At 47.3% G+C, this 12,312-nt stretch overlaps 1 protein-coding gene across 1 annotated transcript in view; it reads right to left on the bottom strand.

The window, feature by feature from the left end:
* Positions 1 to 11,090, bottom strand: part of LOC135910149 (dentin sialophosphoprotein-like) — a 59,345-nt gene extending 48,255 nt beyond the window's left edge. Inside the window, exons 1-2 of the mRNA XM_070521011.1 lie at positions 10,944 to 11,090; positions 5,985 to 6,443 (exon numbers count right to left, since the gene is read on the bottom strand). Of these exons, the coding sequence (XP_070377112.1) occupies positions 5,985 to 6,443; positions 10,944 to 11,090 (606 nt within the window). The remainder of the gene's footprint in view (positions 1 to 5,984; positions 6,444 to 10,943) is intronic.
* Positions 11,091 to 12,312: the final 1,222 nt, after the last annotated feature.

Here is a 12,312-nt window from a genome sequence, read left to right as displayed (position 1 = left end):
TCGCACTCCTGTGGCTGCTGCTCCCTGGCACACCGTGTTGGGAGGTGGTTCAAAGTGTGCCACTATGACAAAAGCCTGTCATACAATAAAGGCGACGCGAGAAACTCGTTTGGACCCAACGTATCGAATGTGCTCAATATCTTCAGGAGCTCCCTGGCCTCGTCAAATTGACCTTGTGACAGCTGTAATTATCCGTGACCCCCCAGCCGCAAAAATAAGCATTGCAGAACCTGCACCACTTCCCTTGGCGCTAAGCTGCGAGACAAGAGGGGACGTCGATAGAACTGCCTAGAGGAGGGCGGAGAAGAGGGACTTTACATGCGAGGAGGGGGGGACGTTTGAAGGCAAGGCTAACCTTACTAATATACCACAGCGGTTTCGGGGACACAGAATAAGCACAGGTACAAGGCACGGCTCCATACGGAATTGCTATTTACAAAAAACTAACATTAGCCAGATATGTAAAGATGGAAAATTACGCAGGTCGTGCAGAAGCAGCCCTGCAATAACTAAAGCACACCGCATAGTACAGGGGACACTACTGAAGCGGTGCACCGCCAAATGAACGTTTCTCTGCCCACTGCGGTAGCATGGTGACTGTCGCCTTGTTAGAGGTCGCCGACTTTGCTTTAGTATACCGCCAGCTGTGGCGGCTCCCTATCTCAAATCTTCAACTGTGGATCGTCTGTACCGTGCAACCCTAACTCCAATTACGTGCTCTATAAAGCTCTATCAAATTTTATATTCGAGAAAAGTAATTTTTTGGAGAGCAATACATAAGGCTTTCTTTCATTCGCGTCCATTTTTCTTTTTCCTTCGGAATTTACCCAAAATATTACTTAAATCGTTTTTCCTTGTTCAGGGCTAAAAACCTATGCTCCTCTTATCTCGCTCTCATTTATGTTGCGATCTATAAGACCACCCTTTATCAAAAGGTGTTAAAATGTTGTGAATCCATCCTGCCTTTAATATATGGTAGTGTCATGGCGATTGCCTTGAATATTCAGCCTTGACTGCGAATTCTGCGCAGCGTTTCCATTATGACTCGAGTCGCAACACAACACATTTGTACGTGGCCGTCGAAAAGATTATAGCCGCAGCCAACATTTTATAGAAAGCTGCTTAACAATGGCGTGAAAGTCTACTATCGTGCCGAAGACTTGTCAAGAAACATCGCGCTAGACGCAGTACTTTCTGGTAAAAAAGTATTAAAATTGGCGACAATATAGCTGCGCGGAGATGACGAACGCTCTACATGGAAACCCAAGTACGAACACGTGTGCGCCCTGCAGGGAAGACGGTAAAAATTGACCGTAGGTTCACGTTCAGTACAATGCAGCCTCACCGTCGAACGCTAACGACGTTAATTGATATCTTTGCGATATTTTAAAGTATTTACGCCTGCACTTCTCGGCGGTGCCAATACGTGTCGCTGTGGATCTGGAGTCAAGCCTTCAATGCACGCCTTCCTAGGTAAAAGGCTTCGTCGGTTGTAATTCCCTCTCACAACTTTCGCAAAGCTTATCGCATAAACGTAATCAACGTTCTACATGGGATAGGTTTTCACATAATTGTTTTTTAAGCGGTGCTTTCCTTCCCTCTTCTTTTTAACTTCGCACTCCTGCGGCTGCTGCTCTCTGGCACACCGTGTTGGGGGGTGGTTCAAAGCGTGCCAATATGAAAAGAGCGTGTCATACAATAAAGGCGACGCAAGAAACTCGTTTGGACCCCACGCATCGAATGTGCTCAATGTCTTCTGGAGCTCCCTGGCCTCGTCGAATTTATCTTGTGACAGCTGTAATTATCCGTGACCCCCCAACCCCAAATATAAGCATTGCAGAAACTGCACCACTTCCCTTGGCGCTAAGGTGCGAGACCAGAGGGGACGTCGACACAACTGCCTAGAGGAGGGCGGAGAAGAGGGACCTTACATGAGAGGAAGGGGGGTGACGTTTGGAGTCAAGGCTAACCTTACTAATATACCACAGCAGTTTCGGGGACACATAATAACATAAGTTCAAAGTACGGATCAATACGGTATTGCTATTTACAAAAAATAAACAATACGCAGATATGTAAAGATGGCAAATTACGCAGGTCGTGCAGAAGCAGCCCTGCAATAACTAAACGACACCGCATAGTGCAGGGGACTCTACTGAAGTGGTCGACCGCCAAATGAACGTTTCTCTGCCCACTGCCGTAGCATGGTGACTGCCGCCTTGTTAGAGGTCACCGACTTCATCCTGACCGCGCCAGCCCCATTTCAACGGGGCAGAATCGAAAACGCGCGTGCACTTATCGTTTGGAACATGTTTTAGAACACCATGGTGCCAAACAGCGTACGCTACTACAACGTGCTTCGTAATCCGACGGAAGTTTTGGCACGCACAGCCACCTAATCAAATTTGCGTTAATTACTTCTGCCACGATACGATGTGCCATGTGAGGCAGTTGCAATACTGAAACTTCTAAAGTTGTGAAGTGTGGCGCAACAAAATTCATCGTACAAACACCTCTCCTTGCATGTTCCCTGTACTACGCAGACACTAAGCAATGGTGCACGCAAGGTAACGTTTAACGTCTCACTACGCTTGTGTTACATTAAACGTTGAAGCAAGCAGACTTTCGGGGTGAACACCACCGATCATATTCATCAGCCTCGTTACGCCCAATGCAGGGCAAAGGCCTTTCCCATACTTCTCCAACTACCCCGGTCATGTGCTGATTGTGGACACCGATAACTATCATAGGAAAGCAACCAGCGCAGAAGCTTCACTTAATATAGATCCTCACATTGCAGCGGATCTCCAATTTTTTTTTGTTTCCTCGTCATAATTTGCAGATTATGGAGCGCATCTTTTTTTCTGTACTAAATTTTCGGCATAGAAAGCAACACCTTCAGATTTTCAGAAGTATTAAATGACCGCCTTATGCGTGATAGTAGCAGTTGTGGCTCCGACAAACATTAGATACACCTAATGGCAGCGTATCTTTCGTTCCTTTAATTTTTTTTTTTGCTTTTTTGTGAGTGTAGCTGTGTCCGATCGACCGATTAAGTCAGGTGATTAGCCCTAAGGAGGCCCTCAACTTTCGCCAAAATAATTTGTTATAAGTTTCTTTGTAGTTCTTTGTGTAGCATTTTTGCTAATTAGTAAATATACAGTTTTAGTATAGGGGACGCAAGCGGCTTGCGTACGCAAGAACTAGGGCCGACGGCACTGCGCATGCGCAGACTGCTACGTCTAATTGCATCCTTGGGTTGTTTGGCCGGCCAAAATCATCGCTGCCCCTAAGTGGTCACATTACCCACGTGACTCTTGCGGTGTAGGAGAACCTACTAGTAGCTAGCGGGTAGATAATCTAATAAATCTTTCGCCAAGTGTCGACAGGCGTCGTTTTTTGTTTATTAGATAGGTTTAGCGTGTCTGGTATTTGGAGAAGCGCAGTTGGGGCGGAGCCATAAACGGGGATGGTCTGCATGGTGCACCTACCTCGCAGCGCAAAGCTCAAATTGACAACAGCAGCTAATATTGCTGTAACCAAGTCTATTCTGCTTCGCTGCTGGTGTAAATTGTCGGCACTGGCGTAACTGTGTTACTGCCAAAAATTTATACCCCCAGAAAAGTAAAATACACCTGCTTACTGCAATATTAGCTGTTTTTGTGTGTTTGAGCATTGCGCCACCAGGTGGCAGCACCATGCAGGCCACCCTAGTTCATGGCTCCGCCCCAACCTGCTTTTGCCCGATTACCGGATACTGTAAACCTCTCTATTAACTGCTTTTAATAAGAATAGTTTTAAGTGCTTTACTTCATATGCTTGAATTCATGTTTTAAAAAATGATAACGCAGCAAAGATCAGACGTTCATGGCGCTGCGAGCGCATGCGACCTCACAGCGGCGTGCGTTTGGGGCCGCTAGCGTACAACGTGCTTCTGCTTGCGTACTCAAACGCACCCAAGCACTAGGGGACCCAACGCCTTGCGTCCCCTACACTAGAACTCTCTAATGTTATTTCGTGTTTTTGTTGCAATTCTGCGTGTAAATATAGACCGTTTCATCGGCCGAGGAGGACAGGGCTCGCGGAGAGCCTTTCCTCCTCTCTGGCTTGGGCGATCCGGCGCGGCGCTGCTTGAAAGTATTGCTGTCGCGTGCTGCGGAACGATTTCTTGATGTTTTAGATCGTACTCTGTGAAATTTATGCCGTGTCCGTTCATAAAAGGTCGTCAGGGAAGCCTTTCGGTGCATCGGTAACTACTTTAGGCAGAAATATGTCTTGGGGGCGCAAAAATGTGACTCGCATAATCAGCTGCGGTGTACGCGCATTATCAGTCGCCTTGCGTGTATGTGTTGTTTACTATTTTGCTTATATCGATTTTAATTCAACAAAGAAAACCGGCGTCTCTGTATTACCAGCATTAAATAGTAAATCAGCTCACTGTCTGATCGATTGGCGCAGCCAGTAAAACATAAAACATAAGAGCGCACGCTCGTGCACGGCCATCCTAAGGCCACCACGAAACATCTGAGTCGCAGGCGCTATCAAATATTTGTGATACACTAACGTTGTTCTCACGCATTTCACGTCTAGTATGCTTGAAATTATCATATCTCTACGCTAGCCTAGCTGCATGGGGCCTATGGCGGTGCTCAACACAGCGATCACTGCGGTTGGTGAGCCAGCGCGATGCATATATAAGCTGTGTGCTTCGGCATTGCCTTTTTAGCCTGTATACAACCATAATATATGAGAGGGTTCGCATAAAAACAATGCGATGGCTATTTTTAGCGCCAAATTTCCGTAATACGTGTGAGTGCGTCGTAGAGAACTGAACGAACACAACCGAAAAGAAAATTCGGTTATCATCCTCTTTCTCTAAAAAGCAAGCGAAAACGGGCTAACGCAGCACAACGTTTATAAATATATGACCGCTGATACCGTATGCTTGGACCATGCGCTATATAGAACAAAGATATCTGTATCCAGCACCTACTACTGCTTAGGACGCTCGCGCAGTTCGTAAACGGTCGCTTTGCTGGACAAGCTTAATTCAGACTGTAAGGTACGCTGCTATAACTAGCCAAAACTATTTTATTCATGGGTGGAAACTTCATCCATCCAACCAAGTAGTCACGCAATGTAACCTGCAGCGGACAGTTTGAACGCTTGTCAAAGTATAACGGCACAGCTCCTATCGTAGCAGAACGGTACCCACGCTGTTACGATTGTCGCGTAATATTCATGGCTCCTAAACCGCAGCTGAGAAATGGAGGATAATATTGCAATAGGTCGCATAAATGATTGGAACATTCGGAAATACACAATTGATCTCCGAGGCTGATTGTAGGCTCAAATATGCTCGCACACATCACGCTGCGTGTTCCGTCCACCTCAGCGCCAGCGAAAATTCCGGCCATGACGCCTTAAACCACTTCAGCACGTCTCACAGAACCGTTTATCACATAGAAGACGTACGTCATACTAAACAGACCGCACGACCGCGAAAACAAACGCCAGAACCTATCGCCGAGCGTATACCTGCCATGCCAAAGACCGCTTTCACCCAAGCCAGTATGGCACTGCTCATAGGCGGCGCCACTGCGTTCGCAATATGGCGGCGCCTACAAAAAAACGGTCTATATGATTTGTTTAATGGAGTGTCGCCATCCGTCTGATTCGATTTTCATATACAGGCAGTTGTGAACACTTTCATGCAACATATTGTACGACGAAAGAGAAAGCTATACAGACAACATACACCAAAAGCGCTCTCTCTATAAAGAACAGACACCTACGATATTACCCACAATTCACTCACATTATTGTACACTTACACGAAACATTTGCTGCTGGTGACGGTAAAATGTCTAACGCAGCGCTGTTTATTGATACACTAAAAGCATGACAAGGGGGTAAAATGCATAAATAACACACTAAATATCAAGAAATGACAGATCCGGGTCCTGCACTGGCTCCTCACACACCCCGCCATCACTGTCCAGCCAGTCTGGGAACGGCGCAACTTTCATTCGGTAAGAGTCATGCTCGTCTTCGAGCTGCGGTGAGATGTAATTTTCCTGGTCACCGCTAGGCCCTGGGCTGCAATCACAGCACTCTTCCTCGTCCACTCTAGGGTGCTTGGAGGGTCCAGGCTCTCCGTCTGCAAAATTGGGCAATACACCTTCTTCATCCCTAGAATTCTCCTGCGATGAATGTTTGTCCTGACTGTCGCAATCGTCTCTGCCACGCTTCCCGCCGCAGGCAAGGACGACGGGTACAGGTGGCCCGCCGTCACCACCATCGCTGTCCTCGTCGTCGCTGGAGCTGCTGCTGTCAGAGTCGTCTAGCCAGGCCCATTCGTTGAGCAATTGCTCAAGCAACACACGACGGTGCAGGCTTACTGACTTGTCACCGTTTTCGATTTCCTGGATCTTTTCTGTCGCCTGCGAGAGAAGAGCAGTGACGTTAAGGCATTTGTCGAAACTCATTCTGCAACTTACAGCGGTACCTAGACGGTGTGGTCGCGGACAACGTGCTCGGCAGCGTCCGATCGGCAGCGACGTCAGCAGCCAACTGAGCGCCTGCCTCATCTGAGAGAGGCGAGGGCTACCCTTCCAAACTTTCCCTCTCCACTCCCCTTTCTGCCTCGCCTCCGTCGACGCAAAGGCGACGCGCTCAGGTCACTGACCTTGAAAGCGACATGCAATTCCATTGATTTGGAAAAAAAGCCAGATATTTATATTCAAAGCGTATATGTCAATAAGCCGGCCTATTTCTTGTCAAATAGGCTCCCATTACTTTTATTCGACGGCAGCTAATACATTGCTTTAGTATACCGCCACCTGTGGCGGCTCCCTATCTCAAATCTTCAACTGTGGATCGTCTGTACCGTTCAACCCTAACTCCAATTCCGTGCTCTATAAAGCTCTATCAAATTTTATATTCAAGAAAACTAATTTCTGGAGAGCAATATATAAGGCTTTCTTTCATTCGCGTCCATTTTTTTAGTTCCTTCGGAATTTAAACAAACTATTACTTAAATCGTTTTTCCTTGTTCAGGGCTAAAAACCTATGCTCCTCTTATCTCGCTCTCATTTATGTTGCGATCTATAAGACCACCCTTTATCAAAAGGTGTTAAAATGTTGTGAATCCATCCTGCCTTTAATATATTGTAGTGTCATGGCGATTGCCTTGAATATTCAGCCTTGACTGCGATTTCTGCGCAGCGTTTCCATTATGACTCGAGTCGCAACACAACACATTTGCAAGTGCCGTCGAAAAGATTATAGCCGCAACCAACATTTTATAGAAAGCTGCTTAACAATGGCGTGAAAGTCAACTATCGTGCCGAAGACTTGTCAAGAAACATCGCGCTAGACGCAGTACTTTCTGGTAAAAAAGTTTTAAAATTGGGGATGGTATTGCTGCGCGGAGATGACGAACGCTCTACATGGAAACCCAAGTACGAACACGTGTGTGCCCTGCAGGGAAGACGGTAAAAATTGACCGTACGTTCCTGTTCCGTACAATGCAGCCTCACCGTCGAACGCTAACGACGTTAATTGATTTCTCTGCGATATTTGAAAGTATTTACGCCTGCACTTCGCGGCGGTGCCAATACGTGTCGCAGTGGGTCTGGAGTCAAGCCTTCAATGCACGCCTGCCTAGGTAAATGGCTTCATCGGTTGTAATTCCCTCTCACAACTTTCGCAAAGCTTATCGCATAAACGTAATCAACGTTCTACGTAGGATAGGTTTTCACATAATTGTTTTTTAAGCGGTGCTTTCCTTCCCTCTTCTTTTTAACTTCGCACTCCTGCGGCTGCTGCTCTCTGGCACACCGTGTTGGGGGGTGGTTCAAAGCGTGCCAATATGAAAAGAGCGTGTCATACAATAAAAATGGCTGTGGCTTAGGTAAGGTTAAGCCCAGGATGCGAAGCATACTAGCCTTTATTTTAGTTGTTGAAACACTGTTTAGCCTGGTGAACTGCTGTTGCTTGGCTATATTTGGTTCGGCTAGACGAAGAAACAACTCATGCATTACCGCTTCGGCTTCAAGAGTGGAACGCGACAGCGTTCCCGTCGACCCGCCAAGGGGTGTAAGACAATGGGCTACAGGGCAGCGACTACGCACCCCGCATTGGACGCGGTGAGCGTCGAGCAAAGCAGCGTTCGGCGCGGCAACGAAATGTGCGCCTGAGCAAGAGACGCACGCCTTAGAAACAGCTCGTTTCTAAGGCAACACCGCATTCACTAGAGGCGCTTTTGTACCGCTTTGAAGCATCGTACTCGTGGCTCAGTGGTAGCGTCTCCGTCCCACATTCCGGAGACCCTGGTTCGATTCCCACCCAGCCCGTCTTGCAAGAGTTGAGCCAAAGCCACTTCTCCTCTGTCGTGACGTCACGGTGTCACGTGGTTTCATGGCGACACCGCCGCGCCTGAGGAGCTGGGTTGAGCTCTCGTAATATGCTTCGCATAAAAGGCGACGCGAGAAACTCGTTTGGACCCCACGCATCGAATGTGCTCAATGTCTTCTGGAGCTCCCTGGCCTCGTCAAATTTACCTTGTGACAGCTGTAATTATCCGTGACCCCCCAGCCCCAAACATAAACATTGCAGAAACTGCACCGCTTCCCTTGGCGCTAAGGTGCGAGACCAGAGGGCACGTCGAAAGAACTGCCTACAGGAGGGCGGAGAAGAGGGACTTTACATGCGAGGAAGGGGGGTGACGTTTGAAGGCAAGGCTAACCTTACTAATATACCACAGCGGTTTCGGGGACACAGAATAAGCATAGGTACAAGGCACGGCTCAATACGGTATTGCTATTTACAAAAAATAAACAATACGCATATATGTAAAGATGGCAAAATACGCAGGTCGTGCAGAAGCAGCCCTGCAATAATTAAAGCACACCGCAGAGTGCAGGGGACACTACTGAAGCGGTGGACCACCAAACGAACGTTTCTCTGCCCACTGCGGTAGCATGGTGACTGTCGCCTTGTTGGAGGTCGCCGACTTCATCCCGAGCGCGGCAGCCGCATTACGACGGGGCGGAATCGAATACGCACGTGCACTTATGTTTTGGGACACGCTTGAGAACGTCATGGTGTCAAACATAAAGCAGCATACGCTACTACAACGCGCTTCGTAATCCCACGGAGGTTTCTTTTGGCACGCACAGCCACCTAATCGTATTTGCTTTTAATACTCCTGCCACGATAAGATGTGCCATGTGAAGCAGTTGCAATACTGAAACTTCTCAAGTTGTGAAGTGTGGCGCAACAAAATACATCGTACAAACACCTCTCCTTGTGTGTTCTCTGTGTTACGCAGACACTAAGCAGTGGTGCACGCAAGGTAACGTTTAAAGGGATACGGACACAAAAATTGGTGGGTGGTTTTCTGCGTCAGAACAAAAGTTGAACTGTTAAAAATGACAAATACAACAAGCTGCTTAAAAAAAAAGAACGAGAAACACCTTTCTTTTGCGATTTTCTGTTGCGCGTTGCCTCCAAGCGGCCGCCGGGAGGAGCTGAAACTTGACGTCATGATACCCCCGCGTGCCCGCGCGCGCGCGGCCGAGGTCAGCCACAGCCGGCGCAGTCTTTCCGGAGTGTCAGTGCCTTGCAGTGCTTGTTTATCGCCGTCGGCTATGTTCGCACGTGGTCTGTGTGAAACATTATCCGCGTCAGCGCTCCATGCAGGCGGTGCATCTTACAAGCGTTTTCGCACGGTCATCGATCGGTATTGAAGCATTCAACTTGACGGAAGAAAATTCCCAGACAACACTGCACCCACGGCTTTTATAACAGCATTATCGGTCGTGACACGCCGTCGCGCACATTTCCCAGAGACAAGAAGGTGCGTGAACTTTGCATACGTTCCTGTCAGCCACCACACCCAGCAAGGAGACTTCTAAAAAATGGCTTCATTTGCGCGGACAACTTCGTCGACGACGCTTATGCGACCAGTCCGGCTGTGTTCAAAAGCCTTGGCATGCCGCTCAAAAGGCTCCCCCTGTTGAGGCAATACAATTCAAAGAGCGGGTGCTTAGTGATGCATTCGTAACTGTTAGCTGTGTTCGCCAACTTTTGTTGTTCTGGCAACAGACCCTCTCTCTTTCTGTAGGCATGTAGCCGCAGCGGTGACAGCAGGAGTGCCTGTTGAAAGAACAGATATTCTCGGCTTGTGACAGAAATTGTTTACCCTGCGGATGCATGTGTTTATCACAAAACAAAATAGTCATGTTGTGTACACTCTCGCTGCGTCTAATATTGAACGACAGAATACGAGCGCTCTTTTAATTGATCAAATACACAAAACACAGCCAGTGAATGAACGCCACACAACAGCATACATGTGTAGTAATCTAAAATGCGCAGCACATTTATCTACATTGCCGTTTCACACGTTGCTTTTCAACCTCAAGCAAAAAATTACGGATTTCCATAGGTCTCTGCATAATCATGCGTCGGGTTTCATGACTTGGTTGTTCGCGCAGCATTTCCCTAGTAAATGTCGCAGTAAAAGACTTTCCTTTGTCTATGTCCACAGAATCGATGTAGCTAAGTGATCTGGTCGACGGGTCCCTAGCGCAGCCGCCCATCTCAACGAGTTCAACCAGTATATGGCTTCTAATGGCGCGAATGTGAATGTAGCCATAAACACAGGGCTATGAACCGGCTGGAAAATTCTACACATGCCGTGCCTCGTCGCGTAAAAACGAAGTGTGCAGCGATCGAAAGCCGACAGCGTAGGTAAGCACAAAGCGACGAGCTACGCAACCTACGATTCAACCGTAATAGCTCCTTTTCTGCCTCAACGCAGGTCACGAAACTAGGCATTTTGAATCCTACATAACATAACTTTACAAACTGCTGCTGCAGCACTATAAGCTTACTAGAAAAAGCAATTACCATGTTGCTGGCCCTGACTGCCTGACCGGCACGTTCAAGGCCGCCTGCTCTTCTTCGCCGCTTGACGCGGAAGGCTCGCAACCGTAAGCGGTTATATTTCTTGCCAAGTTGAAACGGTCCTCGACTGCAGACGTGTACTCATCGCTGGTAGAGGCACCAGAACCCGAATCCATGCTCGCGATTGCGGCGGCGGCGCGCCTCGCATGACCGTGGTCGCCGGGCTGGCTATCCGACGGGGGTTTCGTGACGTCACGCCTTGCAACTCGCTTGGGCCGGGCGGCGTTGCGCGCGCTCAAAAAAACGCCAAAAATAAGGCCATCCGCTGAAAAATGAGCGAAGTGACTACTTGTTCTCGGTGTACTCGCACACCGAGGACGCATTTTCTGTATTATTGCAAAATGTTCAAATTTTGTGTCCGTATGCCTTTAACATCTCACCACGCTTGTGTTACATTAAACGTTGAAGCAAGCAGACTTTCGGTGTCAACACCACCGATCATCATCATCAGCCTCGTTACGCCCAATGCAGGGCAAAGGCCTTTCCCATACTTCTCCAACTACCCCGGTCATGGAATAATTGTGGCCACCGATAACTATCATAGGAAAGGAACCAGCGCAGAAAACACTTAACATAGATCCTCAAATTGCAGCGGATCTCCAAATTTTTTTTGTTTCCCTGTGATAATTTGCAGATTATGGAACCAATCTATTTTTTTCTGTACTAAATCTTCGACATATAAAGCAACACCTTCAGATTTTAAGAAGTATTCAATGACCGCTTTATGTGTGATAGTAGTTGTGGCTCCGACAAACATTATATACACTAATGGCAGCGTATATATCGTTTTTTTTTTCTTTTTTGTGTGTATGTGTGTCAGATCAACCAATTAAGTCCGGTGATTAACCCTACGGAGGCCCTCAACTTTGGCCAAAATATTTTGTTTAAGTTTCTTTGTAGTTCTTTGTCTAGCACTTTTGCTAAGGATTAAATGTTATTTCGTGTTTTTGTTGCAGTTGTGCGTTGAAATGTAAGATTTGTTTAGTGGAGTGTCGCCGTCCGTCTGATTCAATTTTTATATGCAGGCAGTTGTGAACACTTTCATGCAACATATTGTACGAAGAAAGAGAAATCTATACAGACAACAAGATACACCAAAAGCGCTCTCACTATCAAAAAAGGACACCTACGATATTACCGACAATTCACTCACATTATTGTACACATACACGAAACATTTGCTCCAGGCGACTATAAAATGTGTAACGCAGCGTTGTTTATTGATACACTAAAAGCATGACAAGGGTGAATAATGCATAAGCAACACACTAAATATCAAGAAATGACAGATCCGGTTCCTGCACCGGCTCCTCACCCACCCCGCCATCACGGTACAGC

The sequence above is a fragment of the Dermacentor albipictus genome, chromosome 6, assembly GCF_038994185.2.
Source record: "Dermacentor albipictus isolate Rhodes 1998 colony chromosome 6, USDA_Dalb.pri_finalv2, whole genome shotgun sequence".
Taxonomy (NCBI): Eukaryota; Metazoa; Arthropoda; class Arachnida; order Ixodida; family Ixodidae; genus Dermacentor; species Dermacentor albipictus.
This window is presented reverse-complemented; position numbering and strand designations above follow the sequence as displayed.